Source organism: Bos javanicus, chromosome 11 (assembly GCF_032452875.1).
Source record: "Bos javanicus breed banteng chromosome 11, ARS-OSU_banteng_1.0, whole genome shotgun sequence".
NCBI classification, from domain to species: Eukaryota; Metazoa; Chordata; class Mammalia; order Artiodactyla; family Bovidae; genus Bos; species Bos javanicus.
The window spans coordinates 14,867,146-14,888,985 of NC_083878.1; the positions used below are offsets into that span (position 1 = coordinate 14,867,146).

The 21,840-nt window shown below is 36.6% G+C and overlaps 1 protein-coding gene across 4 annotated transcripts in view; it reads left to right on the plus strand.

Annotated features, from left to right (window-relative positions):
- The window catches only part of SPAST (spastin), a 56,462-nt gene that overhangs the window by 27,977 nt on the left and 6,645 nt on the right, over positions 1 to 21,840 (plus strand). For all 4 annotated transcript variants that reach the window (XM_061432004.1, XM_061432006.1, XM_061432002.1 and 1 more), the window contains 12 exons: positions 821 to 1,008; positions 2,028 to 2,161; positions 2,440 to 2,533; positions 8,062 to 8,136; positions 9,087 to 9,158; positions 10,773 to 10,848; positions 11,149 to 11,240; positions 11,386 to 11,465; positions 13,458 to 13,500; positions 14,660 to 14,739; positions 17,310 to 17,380; positions 19,371 to 19,411. In XM_061432004.1, coding sequence (XP_061287988.1) covers positions 821 to 1,008; positions 2,028 to 2,161; positions 2,440 to 2,533; positions 8,062 to 8,136; positions 9,087 to 9,158; positions 10,773 to 10,848; positions 11,149 to 11,240; positions 11,386 to 11,465; positions 13,458 to 13,500; positions 14,660 to 14,739; positions 17,310 to 17,380; positions 19,371 to 19,411 — 1,046 coding nt within the window. The remainder of the gene's footprint in view (positions 1 to 820; positions 1,009 to 2,027; positions 2,162 to 2,439; positions 2,534 to 8,061; positions 8,137 to 9,086; positions 9,159 to 10,772; positions 10,849 to 11,148; positions 11,241 to 11,385; positions 11,466 to 13,457; positions 13,501 to 14,659; positions 14,740 to 17,309; positions 17,381 to 19,370; positions 19,412 to 21,840) is intronic.

Below are 21,840 nucleotides of genomic sequence, written 5' to 3' on the forward strand. Positions count from 1 at the left end.
TCATGTGACCTTTTAGACTTATTAGAAAATATCTTATACTTGTTTATTTATATGTGCGTGCATGCATGCCCAGTCATGTCTGACTCTTTGCCACCCTTGGACTTTAGCTTGCTAGGGTCCGTTGACCATAGGATTCTCTAGGCAGGAATACTGAATGAGTAGTCTTCCCGACCCAGGGATCGAACCCCCATCTCCTGTGTCTCCTTGCATTGGCAGGTGGATTCTTTACCACTGAGCCACCTGGTAACATAGATACAGCACGAAATACTTGGCATATTAACCACATCTTTATACTCTTTAAATTAAAATTACCTTTTAAAACTCTTCTGGTGGCACAGATTGGATTTTCCTACTGTTTTGTAGTCTGAAAAGTTTGGAATGATGTGCTGTTTGTTCCCGCCCCCACCCCCATACAGCCTACCCCTAGTGCCTTTACTACATTTTGTTTCTTTAATTTTTTGCAGCTTTTAAATAAAATAAAACAAAAAAGAAAAAAAATTTGGCAGCCTTATTTTCTTGGTACCTTTTTTGTATCCTCCTCCTGCCCCCACAAATAGTTATTTCTTTTTATGACAAATATGTATTTCTTAAAATTATACACCAGGAAAAGGAAAAGGCTAAATACTCATAATCTTGTCCACACCCAGTAACAATCATTATGAACACTTTAGTATATATTCTGACTGAAGTCTTATTTTGAGATACTGCTGAAATAAAAATAATATTACTAGCTTTCAAATTTGTACTGGTTCTTATATTAACTTTTATAATGTTTAGCCACAATTTTCTGACCATGATGACTTTATTTTTTCCTTGATAGAAAGTGGAGCTGTTCCAAAAAGAAAAGATCCGTTAACACATGCTAGTAATTCACTGCCTCGTTCAAAAACAGTTATGAAAACTGGACCCACAGGTCTTTCAGGCCACCATAGAGCACCTAGTTGCAGTGGTTTATCCATGGTTTCTGGCGTGAGACAAGGACCTGGTTCTGCAGCTGCCACTCATAAGGTATTTTGAGACAGTAACTTCAGTTGCTATGCTGTTGCAAACAAAATTTTGAATATGACAATGCTTGCTTAAATTTATTATAAGTACTTTGTAATACCTTAAGAGAATTGATAAGTTTCCACAAAGTTGAATGATTTCTTTTCTTTTTTTTAAATTTAGATTTATAAAAATCTAAGTAGGGACTTGCCTGGTGGTCCTGTGGCTAAAACTCTGCACTGCCAAGCCAGGGGACTTAGGTTCAATCCCTGGTTAGGGATCCTGCATGCTGCAACTAAAAGATACTGCATGCTGCAGTGAAAACCCAGTACTGCCAAATAGTAAATAAATACAACTTTTAAAAATAAAAAGAATAAAAAATAAAGTCTAAGTAGCAGATACAACTTGCTACTAAAAAGCAAATCTTTTTTTTTCTCTATTATCTTTGAAGGAAATCTTTCTAACTAGGTGTTTTTAACAGTAAGTTTCTTTATCCAGTCTGTTTTATGTATTCTTTATCCAGTCTTTTTGTTTCTAATTTTATTTAATTTCTTTATTTGGCTGTGCCATGAAATGTGGCTTACCATACCAGTTCCCAAATCAGGAACTGAACCCAGGCCTTCAGCAGTGAAAGCAGGGAGTTCCAAGCACTAGACCACCAGGAAATTCCCTACAGGACATTTTACGTTCGTTATTTGTATAATTATGTAAATGTACATAAGTGTTTATAACATTAAACATACATAGAGTTTTGTTACAATTCTAACAAGGATCAAAATTATGTGAGTGTGTTGTCATAGAGCCTTTTTATTTCATAGTAAGTAAATCTCTCTGGATAAAATCTTCTATAAACCCACTTCATGGCAAATGTAGTTCTATAGAGAATGCCATTTTATCTTAGAATAAATATACAATTTGGGGATTTTATATCTATTTTTTGCTACTTTTATTCCTTTAATTCTGTGAACATTAAAGTTAACTCACATGTGAAAATTGCAAACATTATGTTGTGTTTTCACATCAAAATTTTGTGTCCTTCCAAGAGTACACCAAAAACAAATAGAACAAATAAGCCTTCTACCCCTACAACTGCTGCTCGTAAAAAGAAAGACTTGAAGAATTTTAGGAATGTGGACAGCAACCTTGCTAACCTTATAATGAATGAAATTGTGGACAAGTAAGTATTGTCATCTAAAGTGGTTTATGGAGTTTAAACATTTTTTACTGGCAAAATATATCATTAGTAAAATGGATAATAAATATCTTGTCTAATTTACATATTTAATTTTTATGATGGTTTTCAGTTACTGTAAATGAGAAAGCTGTTGCTGTACTGATTTAACTATACAGTTTCACTCTTGTTAACATAAAAATGGCTGCATTACATAGAGCTTAGACTTAATATTATAATAACTGAAGAATATGTGTGTAGTTAACTGAAATTCTGTTTCTTAGTGGAACAGCTGTTAAATTTGATGATATAGCTGGTCAAGAGCTGGCAAAACAAGCATTGCAAGAAATTGTTATTCTTCCTTCTCTGAGACCTGAGGTAAGGACTTTATATTGTCATTTTCTTATAGCATCATCCATTACTGAATCCATAGTATCAGTAAATAAATGAGCTATACTAGAATGATTAATTCATTTAACAGTAGATTTGATTTTTTTTTTAAAGGAAAAATCATTAGCAGTTGATGTTAACTGTATTGGAAAGGAGATTGACTATAATGGTAACTAATTCCCAATGCGTTTGTAATTAAGTTTATAGGAAAAATAGGTAACAGGCAATAATTTTATATTAAGGTAAGAGAGATTTAAAATTAAAAGACAGAAATAATACTTGAGAAAAGAGAAATTAAGATAAGGTTATTTAAAAGAATTATTTTGAAGATATTAAGTGATCAAAGTAAGTGAAGAGCTGATAAGTGATGGGTAGGGGCCTAACCTTCCATCCCATAATTTTTTAACTCACTGAAGAAGTTAGGTAATCTTGCAATTGATAATAAATATTTAATTTTCCATATTTGGTATTGTTTTGGATTTTCACAATTCACAGATTTCATATTTGATGCTGTTCTAAAAAAATTGCAAAAAATAAATCTGAGGATCCAGTCTGGGTCAGCTGTTTCTCTTCCTCCTGAGCTATCAAGTCTTTGTGGACTCGTTTACAGAATCTAGTGAACATAGATGTTATATGGCACGTTATTGTGAATGCACTCTTAAACGAACGTGTAAAGGTTGTGTAGCCCTATTTTTCTATAGTCTCTGTCATTCTCATACTGTTTGTAACTTGTGAGCACCAACTATACTGAAATTTATTATTTGTTGATTCTACTTTCTTTTACCTCTTGCTCATTCTAAGAAGCAGTGTGCAGGAAATCACTGGTTTAATATACTAATTGAATATTCTTAATACTCAATAAAATAATAAGAATTATTAAGGTGGAAAGCATTTGTCTTTATAGTAGCCAAATTTGTCCCTTGTACCACCTCAGGCCACACTTTGAGGAAACATATGATGGTTTGTATTTTGGGCTAACTTTTTCCCTAGGGTTATATATAAGCATAGTAAATGCAGCAGACTGAGTATTGACCAAAAAAATGCTTGTTGAAAGGATTCATGCAACCGCAGACCTGAAAAGGATCTTAGCAGTCATTTAGTCCATTTGTTGCCAAAGAAACTAGTCCTAAGACCTAAATTTCTTTCTCTACATTTTAGTTAATTGGTGGATCAGTCTCAAGTATGGGCTTTATTATAAATGATGTTCTTCTTAGGGTACAAAAATATATCTAAAATTGTAAAGGTAGTAAGGAAATATCTGGACTGTGTTAGAAGTCATTCAGCTTCTGCTCTATGCATAGCTTTAAGGAACATATCTAAAGTGGAGAGTAAGGTCAAACAGCATATGAATTTACATTTAGGAATATTTCCATGGTAGGGCCATACTGTTTGAAAAAACTGGAATTTCAAAGTTGAATAATCTAGGCTTGGGCGGGGCAGAAGCTTTAGTAACTGTACTAAATTGGAGCTTAAGGAGAAACAGCATCTGAGGTAGAGCCAGATCTCAGAATTGGGACCATTTGTCTATCTCTGCATCTGCCAATTTGAACATTTTTATAATTCCTGTTAAGATTCCCGAGAAAGAGAATATGATTGTCCTAGCTCATCTTTTCATCTTTTCAGTAGACTGTAAAATGGATCATGGGTCAGAGCTTATTTCATAAAGCACCTTCATTGTGCAGCAGATCAGCTTTATTCTCAATTCTCCACAGTGGGGAGCTTGCATGGATCACAATGGGGACATTGTTAGGCTAGATTGGAAAGTTGGGTATGACAGGCATCATGATGAATTTATTCATTTTTTTACAGTGCTGGAATTTTTATTTCATCTTAAAAACACAGAATCATAATTTTGTTTTTGTTCAGTCACTCCGTCACGTCTGACTCTTTTCAACGCCGTGGACTCCAGCACGCCAGGCTTCCCTGTCCTTCACCATCTTCCAGAGTTTGTTCAAACTTATATCCATTGAGTTGGTGATACTGTCCAACCATCTCGTCCTCTGTCATCCCCTACTCCTCCTGCCTTCAGTCTTTTCCAGCATCAGGGTCTTTTCCAATGAGTCAGTTCTTCACATCTGGTGGCCAAAGTGCTGGAGCTTCAGCATCAGTCCTTCCCATGAATATTTAGGATTGATTTCCTTTAGGATTGACTGGTTTGATCTGCTTGCAGTCCAAGGGACTCTCAAGAGTCTTCTCCAACACCACAGTTCAAAAGCATCAATTTTTTGGTGCTCAGCCTTATTTATGGTCCAGCTCTCACATCCGTATACTGGAAAAACCATAGCTTTGACTATACAGACTGTTGTTGGCAAGGTAATGTCTCTGCTTTTTAATATACTGTCTAGGTTTGTCATAGCGTTTCTTCCAAGGAGCAAGTGTCTTTTAATTTCATGGCTGCAGTCATCATCTACAGTGATTTTGGAGCCCAAGAAAATAAAGTCTGTTACTGTTTCCATTGTTTCCCCATCTATTTGCCATGAAGTGATGGGACCCGATGCCATGATCTTAGTTTTTGAATGTTGAGTTTGAAGCCAGCTTTTTCACTCTCCTCTTCCACCTTCATCAAGAGGCTCTTCAGTTCCTCTTCACTTTCTATTCTTAGGGTGGTGTCATCTGCATATCTGAGGTTATTGATGTTTCTCCCAGCAGTCTTAATTTTGACTTGTGCTTCACCTAGCCTGGCATTTTGCATGATGTACTCTGCATGTAAGTTAAATAAGCAGGGTGACAGTATACAGCCTTGACGTACGCCTTCCCCAATTTTGAACCAGTCCATTGTTCCATTCCAGTTCTAACTGTTGCTTCTTGACCTGCATATAGATTTCTCAGGTGGTAGGTTAAGGTGGTTTGGTATTCCCATCTCATTAAGAATCTTGCACAATTTTTTGTGATCCGCACAGTCAAAGGCTTTAGCATAGTTAGTGAAGCAGATGTTTTTGTGGAATAGCCTGGCTTTTTCTATGATCTAATGGACATTGGCAATTAGATCTCCAGTTCCTCTGCATTTTCTAAATCCAGCCTGTATATCTGGAAGTTCTCAGTTCACGTACTGTTGAAACCTAGCTTGAAGGACTTTTGAGCATTACCTTGCTATCATATGAAGTCAGTGCAATAGTGCAGTACTTTGAACATTCTTTGGTATTGACCTTTGGAATTGAAATGAACACTGACTTTTTCCAGTCCTGTGGCTACTGCTGAATTTTCCATATTTGCTGGCCTATTGAGCACAGCACTTTAACAGCATCATCTTTTAGGATTTGAAATAGCTCAACTGGAATTCTATCACCTCCACTAACTTTGTTCTTAGTGATGCTTCCTAAGGTCCACTTGACTTCACGTTGTAACTACATTCAGATGGATATATCTTTCCTTTTCTTCTTTTCCTTTCACTTCTTTTCTCAGCTAGTTGTAAGACCTTCTCAACAACAATAATTAAGTTACTGAACACTAAAAGTGGCTTGAATGAGATAAATAATATTAAAAATACATTCTTGAGTTAATTTATTCTCAGAATTACTTAAAGCAAATACTTTAACCTTTGTTCATTCGAGATGGTTTTCAGTAGTTAAATGTATAAGCAAACTATGGTATATCCATGATAATGAAATATTATTCAGCACTAAGAAGAAATGAGCTATCAAGCCATGAAAATACACAGAGGAACATTAAGTACATATTGCTAAGTCAAAGAAGACAATCTTAGAAGTCTAATACTGTGTGATTCCAACTAGAATAACTATGGAGACAGTAAAAAGATCAGTGGTTGCCAAGCATTCGTAGGGAGGGCAGGAAGGTTAAATAGATGGTGGAGAAGGTAGTTTTTAGGGTAGTGAAACTGTTCTACATGAAACTAATGGTAAATATTTGACACAAATAGTGGACCCTAATGTAAACTATGAACTTGGGTTAATAATAATGTATCAATATTCATTAGCTGTATTAAATGTGCCATACCAATGCAAGATGTTAATAATAGTGGAGGTGGGGGAGGTGAGGAGTTACATGGAAACTCTATTCTTTCCATTAAATTTTCTGTAAACCTGAACCCACTCAAATAAAATTTTGTCTCTAAGTTGAATATCAGTTACTTCATATGGTTCAACTTAAAAGTACACACACTTTCACTGTTCAGTAAAATGTTATCAGTTGAGTCTTCACCCTTCATGCCTGCCATGCCTGGTGCCCTTGAGTTTGGCAACTATGGTTTAATGTCTCTAGAGAAGGAATGGAGAAGGCAATGGCACCCCACTCCAGTACTCTTGCCTGGAAAATCCCGTAGACGGAGGAGCCTGGTGGGCTGCAGTCCATGGGGTCGCTAAGAGTCGGACACGACTGAGCGATTTCACTTTCACTTTTCACTTTCATGCATTGGAGAAGGAAATGGCAACCCACTCCAGTGTTCTTGCCTGGAGAATCCCAGGGACTGGACATCCTGGTGGGCTGCCGTCTGCGGGGTCGCACAGAGTCGGACATGACTGAAGTGACTCAGCAGCAGAGAAGGAAGTATCTGCCTCCTTTTGTTGTGGAAGAGCAGTACACGCTGCGTGCTCTTGGTCAGGGCAGGAGCATGGTTTCCGTTGTTCCTCACACAAACTTTCAATCAGTCCCCCATTTTTGGCCAACTGCCTTACTAGTGCTTTCTCCCATACCTGATTCCTCCAATTCCAGAGCTTTTCCAGGGTTTTTTGTTCATGTCAGCTTGCTCCTGGTATCTAGGTATCCCTTCACAAGCAGGTGCTTAGTTTTAGCTCCCTCAACTCCATTAAATAATTTACCACACTTTATCAACTCACCATGTACAGAAATTTGTGTCCTCTGTTGTTTCCTTTTGTATTTTTGTTTTGTTTTGAAGATGTATTTCTTTTTTTATTCATTTACTGTTATTTTGGTGAGATTTCTAAAAGAAGGGGAGAAGCATTCTTTGTTCCGTATGTCTTGTTTAATCAGCCTGCTTTCAGTTTTTTAAATGTACTTTTAAAATGTTTTTAATTTTGATCGTGGCTGTACTGGGTCTTCACTGCTGCACAAGGGGGCTTTCTTTAGCTGTAGTGAGCGGGGACTACTTTCTGTTGTGCACGGGCGTCTCATTGTGGTGGCTTCTCTTATTGTGGAGCACGGGCTCTAGGGCACACAGGGTTCAGTGGTTGCAGCTGGCAGGCTCAGCAGTTGTGGTTCACGGGCAGTTGCCTCACAGCCTGTGGTGTCTTCCCAGGCCTGGGTCTGAACCTGTGTCCGCTGCGTTGGCAGGCGGATTTTTAACCACCGGACCACCAGGGAAGCTCAGTTGCTTTCAATTTGTTCAGTAAGAATTTGGGTTTACTTCACTTTGTTTTCTTCTGTTTGGGGTAATTGTAGTAATTTATTGATAATATGTTCTCTTTAGAGCTCTGGGCAGCTCTCTTTTGGAGGATGCTACTGATCACAAATAGTACTTTTTAGATAACAAATAATACTCAAAATGTCTGGAAAAAGTGTCTCTAGAATCACAGTTATGAACTAAAGTATGTATTTTTAAGTTGTTCACAGGGCTTAGGGCTCCTGCCAGAGGACTGTTACTCTTTGGCCCACCTGGAAATGGGAAAACAATGCTGGTAAGAATCCCTTTTAAATTGGCAAGTTCTATTGAGATATTAAGGGTATAATATGAATAAAAGAAACATTTCATTGTCACTGAGTCTGTTGTTTATGGTTTGCCTTTTGTTGTTATATACTTTCTCCCTCTCCCCTCCCTCCCCTCCCCCCATACTGCACACCTTGTGGGATCTTAGTTTTCAGATCAGGGATTGAATCCAGGGTCATGGCAGTGAAAGCACTGAGTTTAACCACTCGACCACCAGGGAACTCCCAGGTTTTAAGCTAGTTTTTAATGATGAAGATAGGAAAAAAACCATGTATGTTATCTCCAGTATTAGTTTGATACTGGGAACAGTATAATTTTCATTGTTTTCCCAAGTTAAATATTAAAATTTTGCCCTAGAAGAGCTTACCTTACTATATTGAGTATCTTGCTAATCTCTGATTTTTTTTTTTTTTTACTATTTTAGCAGGTTTATTTAAATAATCAGCCTGATAACAGATTTCTCCCTTTCTTTTTTTCTAATTGAGGCATAACTGACATACAACAGATTGTTTTTTTCTATATCGTTTTGCCAGAAGTTTTTGCTAGGATCTGAATACCTCTTTTCCTGCATGACTCTGCTACAGGGAAAACTAAATAGGGAAAGAGTAACTTTTTCCTTCAGCTGTTTATCTTTCTCTAACCAGATATCTTTTATAACTGGGAAGAGAATAACACACCCTTCTTTTTTTTTTCAACCTGTCCCTTTGACATCTCTCTTAGAGAAAAAGAGAGTGAGAAGAAGCACAGCTCCTCCTGCACCTTTTTCTCATTGCTGAGAAGGAAATACATTGATTGCTATTTGTTGGAAATTGTGTCATACCTTATGTTTTTAGGAAATGTTTTCTAGAAATTAAATTGATCACATGTAGTTATCTTTTTAAAGCAATTGAACTAATATATTTACCCTTCTGATTTTTAAAGGCTAAAGCAGTAGCTGCAGAATCTAATGCAACCTTCTTTAATATAAGTGCTGCAAGTTTAACTTCAAAATATGTGAGTGTTCTTTTTCCAGTATTGTCATGCTTTAAGTTACTGTCTAAATGTTACTGTGTTAAGAATAAATGGCAATAACCTTACACAAAGATGTTTTTCTATGAGTTTTATATCTATTACTTACATATTATTTAAATATCTTCTTTTTTTACTCTTCAAAGTAGAAAGTTATGTGCCTTTGTTAGGCTCGTTTAAGTAAAAGTGAAATTTTTCTGTGAGATTTGTTTGTTAGGGTTGTGTATTAAAATACCACAGACTAGCTGGCTTGAACAATAGAAATTTGGAGGATAGGAGTACAAGATCAGGTACTGGCAGAGGTCTCAGTTTTGTAAAGTAATTAAAAGTAACTATACAGTGATACTTCTCCTGGTTAAATTTTGCTTCCTGTGTGAAATTTTACAAGTAAAACTGTTGTTACAGTAGGTTACCTATATTAGCCTACAACAGAGAACACTGTCCTGGAAGTTAGGAGGTAGGGATGCCAACCTGACTTACCTACGGAACTGGCCTTAAGAAAGTATCACTTGAGGTTTTACTTCCTTTATAAAGTGTTTTGTTTTTTTTTTAAATGTATTTTCTTATTTTTGGCTAGGCTGGGTCTTCATTTCCGCGTACAGGCTTTCTCTAGTTGTGGCAAGCAGGGACTACTCTCCTGTTGCGATGCACAGGCTTCTTATTGTGGTGGCTTCTCTTGTTGCGGAACACAGGCTCAGTAGTTGTATCCCTCAGGCTTAGTTGTTCCTGCAGCATGTGGAATCTTCCCAGATCAGGGTTTGAACCCAGGTTCCCTGCATTGACAGGTGGACTCAACCACTGGATCACCAAGGAAATCTTACAGGGTTGATGTCATAAGAGGTCATCTCTCTCAGTTCCTTCTGGCTCTGGGAATATTTGTTTTGCAGATTCTAAATCTGAGGCTTTTCCTGTTTTTCTTTATAATTTAATTTTCAATAAAAAGTATAGATGCCACCTAGAGGACAAAGTAGTTTTTGTAGTAGATTACCGCAAACCTCATGACCCTTTCAGAGCATAGATGCTTTGGTGCATAGAATGGCTTTAGTATAGTGTTCAAGCCCCTGATAATGTCTTAAGGAGTGTTCATAGACCACCTGGACCACCTAGAAATGCTTTAACATTTATTGACAGTGATATTGTGAGAATGGATTTTCAAGATGGTTTTAGTAAAGCAAGTTTTGTTTAGGAGAGCACGTTCCAACTTACGTGCTTCTATAAGTACACCCTGCAGCCTACGGCTTACGGAATAGTGCTGCATCCCTCTGTCCTCTGGTGTTCCCTCTTCTCAGTAGTTATACCCCAATAGTTACTCCAGTCTCAAGTCTTAGAAATGCATAGTGAAACAAGACAGAGATATATATATATATTTTTTTTTTAAGTACTCACCAGATTCTCTTAATAAATAAGTAGTCTATTTACTGGTGTTATAAGGATCAATCAGTAACCCCCCTCACCCCTATTCTTTAACCAAATCTTTGGTTGCTGCAAAGAAGGGAAGTTAAATTCCTAGGTACTAGATTTTCAGTAGTGAAATTAAAAAAGCTGGAAGGAACAATCTTGCATTTTATTGATTTAACAGTGTCCAATGCCTTGTTTTAGGTAGGAGAAGGAGAGAAATTGGTGAGAGCTCTTTTTGCTGTGGCTCGAGAACTTCAACCTTCCATAATTTTTATAGGTAAGAACATGTCTTCCAACAGCTTAGTTGAACATTTGTAAAGTTCCCTTCTTCCAAATGTGAGGGAATGATAAGAAAGATTATTCAGAAGTAAAAAGTTTTTAAAAATTTTTATTGAAGTATAGTTGCAGAAGTAAAAAGTTTTCAAAAAGCACAAGGTTAAAGACTGTCCAACAAATTGAGTAGGATACATTATATTAATAACCTAATGTATCCTAAATGTATAATAAACTAGGTTAATCTCAGATAACTCATGTAGCTTGGCTTTTAATTAAAGTTCCATCCTTGTATTTCCTCTAGATGAAGTTGATAGTCTTTTGTGTGAAAGAAGAGAAGGAGAACATGATGCTAGCAGACGTCTAAAAACTGAATTTCTAATAGAATTTGATGGTGTACGTATTGATTATGATATTTTTATGTGGTAGCATTGTAATGTATGTATTTTCCAATTGAATGGCCCAGATTAGAAATAGATATCTTTATTGTGTTTTTCTTTGTTATTACCGTAAAAGTATTGAAAAAATTTTTGACTTACAGGTACAGTCTGCTGGAGATGACAGAGTGCTTGTAATGGGTGCAACCAACAGGCCACAAGAGCTTGATGAAGCTGTTCTCAGGTAGGGAAATTCATGGGGAAATGCGCACATTTATTACAGATGTATTTACTCCTTCATTCGTCTCACGTATTTCTTCTGTCTTTCATTCTCAGTGTAAAGACTAAATTCATTGTTTTCCTCTCTATATCCATCCTCTGGCTTCTTGTTAGTAAACAAAACTTTTGAGGACAGGACCAGCATGATACCAGGAAAACTGTTTTTAACTTTATGGTTTTAGGCAAATTGCTTATTTCTTCTGGGTTGAATTAAAGTATCTTAAAACTCCAAAACTGATTTTTACCCTGCTAACACAGTTCATGGGAGCTGCATTCTCTCTTCTCATGTGTTTGAGCAAATGTGTTCCCTTTCTACTGGGAGGACAGTTTGACTCAACATAAAATTCTTGGACCTCCCGTTCCTTTCCTGAGGAATTTGTAACATTGCCTATTGTTTCTAGGACTGGATGTTGCAGTGTGAAAGTCTGAAGCCAGCCTGCTTTTATTCACATTTATGGGTTAACCCAGTAGGGTTAGTGTCTAATCTCCTTTCTACTACTACTTTTACTTTTGTGACCTTTGTTTTTGTGGTGGTTTTTCTTTTCTTTTTTATTGCTTTCCTGTTCTTTGCAGTCCCATTTTTCATCTTCTGTTGTCTTACTTCTTTGAATCTTTCTATCTCATTGAGCTCTAATTTCATAGGAGCCTTTTTTTTTTTTCATTAAATTATTTTCTTGGAAAGATATTTGGTCACAGTTTTAATTTGCTTTATGGCAAAATCCTCTTCTGCATGTTCTTCATTTTATCTATTTTATGTTTACTGTATTCTTTCCCCTCTTTTTTTGGTACTGTTTTTTAAAATCAGTCCTATGCTTTTGTCTGTTTTGCCTATTTTATTTGAATAAGGGGAGTTTTCTTGGAGAATGTAATTTTGAAAGGATGTTGTAGAAGAGCTAGAAAACTAAGATAGCAAGGCAAATATCTTGAATTGTCCTATATACCGTGGACTGGTGGGCCATCTCCCTGACTGACAACAAAGCCGCACCTGGTGAAGAAGTGTACATGTATGTAAATAAGAGATTGGGTCGATTTAGTCTTCTTCCACTGAAAAAGATTTGGCCATTGCAAGACAGCTTGTCCTCTTGCCAGACTGACTGATATCTTCTTACAAAGATGTTGTGTCTTTGAGTTTCTTTGTTCAGTCTCATCTTCCTTGTCATTCCTTTGCTGCTGACTAGGGCCACATGATCTGCAGAGCCAGTCCTCACATGCTTGTTTAAATGTGGGGAGGTTAGTTTTATTCCCCTCAGAGTGTTCTCTGTTCCCTCTGGAAAACTGCTCTGACAGCCGTGTCTGGAATTCGCAGTGGCGGGTCCTGTCTACATTCACCTTTGTGGTGTAATTTTCACTGCCCTAGGCAGGCCTTCTTCATACATTTTAGTTATAAACATTCCCTACTTTGCTGATGATGGACTTTACGTTTCTGTTTCTGTTGTTCTCGTTGGTTTTAGTTGTTCTTAGTTTCACGGAGATAGCAGAGATCTGTTTCTTCAACTTCTTATATCAGATATTTTGTTTTAAAGTGTTACTACTGTTAAAAAATACAGATACACAAATGGTTAATTTAAATCTGACAGTACTAAGGATTTTTAAACATTAACTGGAATTTTTAAAAATTTTATTGGAGTATAGTTGATTTACAATGTTCTGTTAGGTTCAGGTGTACAGCAGAGTGAGTCAGTTATACATATACATATATCCACTCTTCTTCAGATTCTTTCCCCATGTAGGTCATTACAGAGTGTTGGGCAGTCTTCCCTGTGGTATATACAGTAGATCCTTATTAGTTACCTATTTTATGTATTTAACTAGAATATTTTAAAAGAGTGACTTTTTACATTGATGACTACTAAAATGTATTCAAATGCCTTGAGCACTATACTTAAAGCTTTGTTTTTGTTATTTGCTGTTTAAATTCAAAACTGTATTTCTGAGATTGCTTGAATCCTTTTTTTAGGCGTTTTACCAAACGGGTTTATGTGTCTTTGCCAAATGAGGAGGTATGTATCCATGTTTGAACTTTTTAATTTTAGGCAGAAACAAGACCTACCATTTAATATTATTAAGTCTTCTAGTACATGGTACAGCTGCATTGGAAAGTTTGTCAGTTTCTTAAAAAGATGAACTTACTGTAAGACTCCACGGGCTTCCCAGGTAGCACAGTGCCTAAGAATCTGCCTGCCAGTGCAAGAGACGCAGAGGACACGGTTCAGTCTCTGGGTCAGGAAGATCCCCTGGAGGAGGAAATGGCAACCCACTCCAGTATTCTTGCCTGGAGAATCCCATGGACAGAGGGGCCTGGCAGGCTACAGTCCATAGGGTCGAAAAGAGTCGGGCACGACTTAGCAACTGAGCATGCATGTAAGACTCCAGAATTTTATTCATAAGATTCTACTGAAGAAATGAAAACATGTATCTATAAAGACATGTACAAGAATTTTTACAACAGCATTGTAAATAATGGCCAAGAACTGCAAAAAAATCTAGTCATCAGTTGGTGAATAGATAAACAAATGTGCTCATTCCGTTTATTGTTAAATGGTACCATACTGTTCCATATGTGGTACTTTCACATACTGTAATATGGATGGACCTCAAAACTATTTTATTAAGTGAGGGATGCCAGATGCAAAAGATTACCTATTATATGATTCCATTTATATGAAGTGTCTAAAAAAAGGCTATTTCTAGAAACATAAAGTAGATAGTGGTTAGCTAAGGCTTTGGGTGGAAGTCAGAATTAATTGCAAACAGACACAGGTGAGCTTTTTGGAGTGATAGAAATGTTCTAAAATTGGATTATGGTGATGGTTGCACAACTCGAATCTTATTAAAAGTCACTGAATTATAGCTTAAAGTGGGTGAGAGTCCATGTTGTATGAATCCATACGTTTAAATTGTGGTTGTCTATCTCAGACCCTTAACATCCTTGGTGGTAGCAGCAGCTATTTACTTAGTGCTTTATTTGGATTAGTTTTAACTCTTTTAGGAACTTTCAAAAAATTGTCATTTTAATAGATAAGAGTGAGGCTGTAAGAGGTAGAGTGTTTTGTGTGAAATCATAGAGCTTCTAAATGAGAGTTAGGGTTTGAACCTAACTCCTGGATATTTTATTAAGCTAACTCTTAGGACTGATAATTCTTTAATGTTTCTTTTCAGACACGACTACTTTTATTAAAAAATCTATTATGTAAACAAGGAAGCCCATTGACCCAAAAAGAACTAGCTCAACTTGCTAGGTGAGTGATTTGATTTCGTCTATCCTGCAGCTTTTCTTTATTTTTAAGAAGTCTTTTTCTGTTTTGTTTAAGCGCACGTCTGAAACGAGTAATTTATCTGAATACTTGTTTCATTCTCTACTTCCTTTATCTTTTCACTTATCTCATTTTCTTATGTATGATACCTAAATTTCAGTTTCTAAATCCTCTGGAAGACATGACCTATTAGCTATTTGCTAATGCTGGTACTATATTTTTTTTAATAAATTTAAGTTGTATTAAAATAATTTTTCAGATGTAAAACGTTGCGTATTTGCCCACACCACCGGGTATTTTCACTTAAACTTGTTCTTTTATATTACACATAATTTTTTTTAAACTTTGACGTCTTCAAGTTTTTTTTAGTAAGTGGTGTATTAAGTAGAAACTGAATATAGGAGATGCACTCATGCATTTTTAGTCATTGGAAAAAACTCAAAAAGTAATTTAAAATATTCAACAAGAATGTGAATAGCTAGTATTGATAGTAAAAACTCTTTGAGTTCCCAGATACCTATGAAAAAAGAACAAATTCAGTACTTGGAAATATTGAGAGCCTTCTTTGTTATTCCAGTAAAAAATCTGCTAATAATGTTTCTGCAGTTATTTAACAGAGTACACGATAAGTAAATGTTTTTTTCCTGTTCTATTTTCCTCTTCCTCTTGACTTCCCTAGTTCTTAGTTCCCTTTAATAATCTTTTGGCTGCCCAGGTGTTCCCACCGTGGCATCCCATTCAGGTGTACCTCTTTTTGCCAGTGTCTTCTACCCCAGACCCTTCCTTCACCCTGTCTGTCCTGTACGGTGTCCTACAGATGAAGAAATCTTCCTTGATTGCCCCTCATTCCATCAAGGCAGTTCTTGGTCTAGATAGAGACTCATTAATCTATAGAGAAGTAATTGCAGTTATGTGTCAGTTGGCCAGCAATGGTTTATAGATGTAACCTCCAGGGCACATATTTACAACTTAATGGAGTCTCCTGGAGATGCAGTATACCTTAATCTAAAGGAATGGTTCTACTTCCTATTGCCATACACAAAGATAAACTCAAAATGGATTAAAGACCTAAATGTAAGACCAGAAACTATAAAACTCTGAGAGGAAAACATAGGCAGAACACTTGACGACATAATAAATCAAAACAAGATCCTCTATGACCCACCTCCTAGAGTAATGGAAATAAAAGCAAAAATAAACAAGTGGAACCAAATTAAATTTAAAAGCTTTTGCATTGCAAGGGAAACTATAAACATGGTGAAAAGAAAAGCCTCAAAATGGGAGAAAATAAAGCAAATGAAACAACTGAAAAAGGATTAATTTCCAAAATATACAAGAAGCTCGTACAACTCAATACCAGAAAAACAAACAACCCAATCAAAAAGTGGGAAAAAGACCCTTAACAGATATTTCTCCAAAGAAGACATACAGATGTCTAACAAACCCATGAAAAAATGCTCAGCATTGCTCATTATTAGAGAAATGCAAATCAAAACCATGATGAGATACCACCTGACACTGGTCAGAACGGCCCTCATCAAAAAGTCTATAAACAATAAATGCTGGAGAGGGTGTGGAGAAAAGGGAACCGTCTTGCACTGTTGGTGGGAATGTAAATTGATACAGCCACTATGGAAGATGGAATGGCGATTCCTTAAAAAGCTAGGAATAAACCACCATATGACCCAGCAGTCCCACTCCTAGGCATATACCCTGAGGAAATTGAAATTGAAAAAGATACATGTACTCCAGTGTTCATTGCAGCACTATTTACAATAGCTAGAACATCAACAACAGATGAATGGATAAAGAATCTATGGTGCATATATACAATGGAATATTACTCAGCCACTTTTATGGGATGCATTTGGGTCAGTTCTAATGAAGTGGATGAACCTAAAGCCTACTATACAGAGTGAAGTGAGTCAGAGAAGTATAAACACCACATACTAACACATATATATGGAATCTAGAAAGATGGTACTGATGAGTTTATTTATAGGGCAGCAGTGGAGAAACAGACATAGAGAACAGACTTATGGACATGGGGTGGGGGAGGAAGAAGAGGGCGAGATATATGAAAAGAGTAACATGGAAAGTTAACAATACTATATGTGTAAATAGATAGCCAATTGGAATTTGCTGTATACCTCTGGGAATTTGAACAGGGGCTCTGTGACAATCTAGAGGGGTGGGATGGGGAAGGAGATGGGAGGGAAGTTCAAGAGGGAGGGGACATATGTATACCTATGGCTGATTCATGTTGACATTTGGCAGAGAATAAAATTCTGTGAAGCAATTATCCTTCAATTAAAATAAATTGATTAAAAAATAAAAAGGAATTGATTCTAATGGTGAAAATTTGAGGCATTATAAGGAACCAGTAGGTTGTTTTGTTTTTAGTGAGTGGGCCTTCCTGTGCGCTTAAAAATCAAATCACAGAGCTGTCTGCTTGATGACAAGCAGGGTTTTTAGGGTTTTACCCTCTTATTATGTGGTGATTTTAAATCTGAAAAGGTAAAAATAACTTGTTCTTTCTTCCTTCTTATTCTCAGAATGACCAACGGATACTCAGGCAGTGATCTAACAGCTTTGGCAAAGGATGCAGCACTGGGTCCTATCCGAGGTAGGAGTTCCAGAGCTTGAAACATTTAGAACTGTTAATTACACCATTCAGAAGTTTAAGAAGTCATTATTGAGAAGTCTTTTTTATTCACTGGAAAGCAGTAAAGCTGAATCAGTGGAAAACTTGATTAAAACTTGATACGGAGTTTCTAGACTTAAGGTTAAGTAACCTTTCTGAGAAAAGCTTTAGATTCATTGGCCACACATGCTCTGTAGCTCTGCTGCTGCTGCTGTTGCTACTGCTTCTGCTGTTTCTTCTTTCTCTTCCTTTTCCTGCTCTTCCATTCTCCTCCTTCCTCCTCTTCTTCCTTCTCCTCATCCTTCTCCTTCCTCCCCTACCCTTTTTTTTTCCCCCACAACACAGAAAATGTGAAACCATTCTTAGCTCACAGACCATATAAAAACAGTCCATGGATCATTGTACCGTGAGCCTTGTTCTAGACAGCAGATTTTGCAACTTGATAGTAGATTGGCAGCAAAAAAAAATAAAAACCCCTCAAGAATAAGAGAGCTTTTTTAAGCAAGTGAAAAAGAATAATAAAGGGAAAATGTTCTTATCTATTTTATGGTTCTTTTCAGTTCAGTATTCTAATATCACTTGAAATTAATGTGTATAAGGAAACATATAAATAGATGTTTTTACTTTTATTATTATATGTTATTTGAAAAATTGCAGCAAAGTATATCATTCATTGCTTTGTTTTGATTCAAGGTAATTTGTTGATTCTGAAATACCACATCTATCATTCTTAGGTTATGTTAAACTCAGGGTGATAATCACTTTAGAGTAGATGTTGTCAGCTACTTTTCCACAGGCAGCATGGGAAGTAGATGGGTGATGCTCCCAGGTTTGCACTCAGATTACTGGCTATGATGGCAAAGTAGAACATGGAACATGCAACTTCAGAGTATCTCTCTCACGGTCAAACAGACTGCTGCTGCTGCTAAGTCGCTTCAGTCGTGTCCGACTCTGTGCGACCCCATAGACGGCAGCCCACCAGGCTTCCGCCGTCCCTGGGACTCTCCAGGCAAGAACACTGGAGTGGGTTGCCGTTTCCTTCTCCCATGCACGAAAAGTAAAAAGTGAAAGTGAAGTCGCTCAGTCGTGTCTGACTCTTAGCGACTCCATGGACTGCAGCCTACCAGATTTTCCAGGCAAGAGTACTAGAGTGGGGTGCCATTGCCTCCTCTGGTCAAACAGACTACTGGTTAAGAACTGTTGCTTTGCTGCTGCTACCGCTAAGTCGCTTCAGTCGTGTCCGACTCTGTGCGACCCCATAGACGGAAGCCCACCAGTCTCCCCTGTCCCTGGGATTCTCCAGGCAAGAACACTGGAGTGGGTTGCCATTTCCTTCTCCAATGCGTGAAAGTGAAAAGTGAAAGTGAAGTCGCTTAGTCGTGTCTGACTCTTTGCGACCCCATGGACTGCAGCTTACCAGGCTCCTCCGTCCATGGGATTTGCCAGGCAAGAGTACTGGAGTGGGGTGCCTTTGCCTTCTCCGAAGAACTGTTGCTTTAGAGAGTAATAAATATAACCTTGAGAATATATTTTGAAACTCTGGGTAAAGCATTTTAGTCAAGCTTTCATTATGTTGGAGGCATAATATCTTGTTCAGATAGTGAACTCAGAAACATTAGCTAATGTATAAATCATTTGTATTTTGGGGATATGTTAGCTGTTATTCTGAAAAAAAAAAAAAGTTGTTGGCTTAAAACAACTAATGACTTTTGTAAAGAAGTTGCATTATTTTAAGTTTAGTTTCAGATTTATAGATTCTATTGTTCTTGAGCCATATATGAAGAAACCGATGCCTTCCTAAGAAAGAGTATTAGTCTAAGCATTTATAAATTGTATGTGCTCTTATTATTAATCTATTTTTCTCTTCATATAATGATTCATGTTGAACATATACTTTTAGATTATTGAACTTTGTTAACTTAAACTTGGAAGTCATTTTTTTCCCTAAGTGGCTCATTTTTATATTTTACAGAACTGAAACCAGAACAAGTGAAGAATATGTCTGCCAGTGAGGTAAACTATTTTATAATTATCTTTCTTTTGTCTGGTCCTGTAGATTGTAAAACATATCTTTTGTCTGGATTTTTCCAATTTGATTAGAAACCAGAAAAAATTACTTTTGCTTCATTTCAAAATATGGAGGACTGTCAAATGACGGTCTCCTTTGGTGTCCTTTGGTAATGCACAAAATATATTATATATAATCATTAAATCATTTTCTGTCAAATCATTATATAAATACTAAACAAAACAAACTTATAGGCAACTTGAGAATTCTATACATTGTAAAGATGGCTTGTAACAGGTTAACCCCTTGATGTTCTATTCTGTTAGTTTTTCAGTAATGTTTGTTTTCTTTCTTATAAAAGCAATACAGTTTCCATTGTAACATAATTTGTTACATCTTGAAAATATAGTAGGTCCCCTTAAGAGATGCTGAAGCATTACTTTAAAAAAAAATTGCCTGCAAAATATAGAATTGGATATATAGAATGATCATAACTATGTATTCAGACATTTTAAATCAGATTTAAATTATGTAACTTATCTCTCAGAGCTCAGATAGCACCTGAGACATTACTAACCAACCAAAGAGACTTCATTCTTGGCATAGAATAGAGAAGAGAACTCCACTGGAGTTCGAGTGTGAACTCAAAAAAAAAAAAAAAAACAACAAAAACCCCCAGAAACATGGGCTGGAGGATGGCAAGGGGTTTACACATTGCAGAGAGTCCTGTCCAAGTATTAATAGTGAAATCTTAATATAGAGAATGAGTGTACTTGAATTTGAGTACATTTTGGCTGTCCTTTTTCTTCATGCTTCCATGTAAATTTGAGGTTCTTATCTTCAAGCATCTTGTGCATAGTGGTTAGCCAGCTACATTACTAAGAAAGCCTTCACACTTCTTGCAACCACAGCACTTTTCCATTTCAACAGTCTAGTTTACCTGGAGTATGAATGAAGCTTTTTAGGAATAAAGAATTCCACATATCATATACTTTGGTGTTTAGCTATGGTTACCTTTAAAATTCACGTTTAAAGTATAGTTTCATGTTCCTCTTATCTGACTTATTATTTTGATTCCATATATTTCTAATTAAAGATATATTAGTACTAAGTGTCTTGAGGGCTTTTTTACTTATGTATAAATTATTAACAGTATCCTATCTATATATTATTTTTTAAATGTTCTTTTAAAATAAACCTAATATGTGCTTTTCTATCCAAAAAATAAACACTGTACATGAATTCTTTCTTTCCCACACACCACTCTCCCTGCCTTGGACTCAGGACAGGTAAACTTGGTATTTCATGTATATACCCTGGCCCCCCTAGATTAAAATTGAAGAAAGGTCTATTGTGTGACACTTTAGGCCTGTCTTTGTCCTGTGAACAGACCATACAGAATGAAGGAGCTAATCAAGGCCATAAGTAATGAAATAAAACCATCAGCTGACAAATAATTTTTAGTAAGAAGTTGTCTGCTAACTCCTAATCAACTTCTGCAAAATCCACTGAACCCCATGTCTGCAAGCATTCCTCACTCTGTCTCAAGCGCCTTGGCCCTGGCATTTTCTGTGAGTAAGGAATGGCTACCCACTCCAGTATTCTTGCCTGGAGAATTCCATAGACAGAGGAGGCCCCTGTCCATAGGGTTGCAAAGAGTCAAACATGACTGAGCAACTAACACTTATACTTTTTCACTTTGAACCATTCGGAAGGCCACTAAAAAACCTATAAATGGATGCTTGGATACACCTTCATTAGTACCTTATACAAATTTTATGAAAGCAAGTGGGTGGCTGCTTAGGGAATAGGAAAAATTCTTAGGAATCTGTCCATAATTATTTCATGAGATAAGAAACCTGTCTTCTGTTGATAGTGGATTTATTAACCTTTATGCTTTACCCATCCTGAGAATTATACGTATACCTAAACTTCAACATTTTTCTTCTTCATTGAACAAACTCAATTAAATATAGTTCCTATTTTACTTGAAGAATAAATTCAGTCTGTTTTCTTTTTTTAGTAACTCTTCTAGAGTCATGATTTTAAAACAAGGCAATTCTGTGACAATAGGTGTCTATTACCATATAACAAAACTTGCCACAAAATTTAGCAGCTTAAATGACATGTGTTTATTATCTCACATTTTCACAGAGAAAGGAACATGGGCACAGTTTAGCTGAATCCTCCACTTCAAACTCTCTGAGGGCTGCAGTCAAGGCATTGGCCTAGAGTTTCTTACAAAGCTGTAATCAGGATGTTGTCTGGGGCTATGGTCATTATAAGGCTCAAACTAGAAAGATCTGCTTCCAGGCTCATGTGTTTTTTTGTGTTTTGTTTTTTGCCAGATTAATTTCCTCTTGTGTTGTTGGCCTGAAAGCCTCAGTTTTCTGTGTTTATTGGCTGGAAGCCACCTTCTGTTCCTTGTCACGTA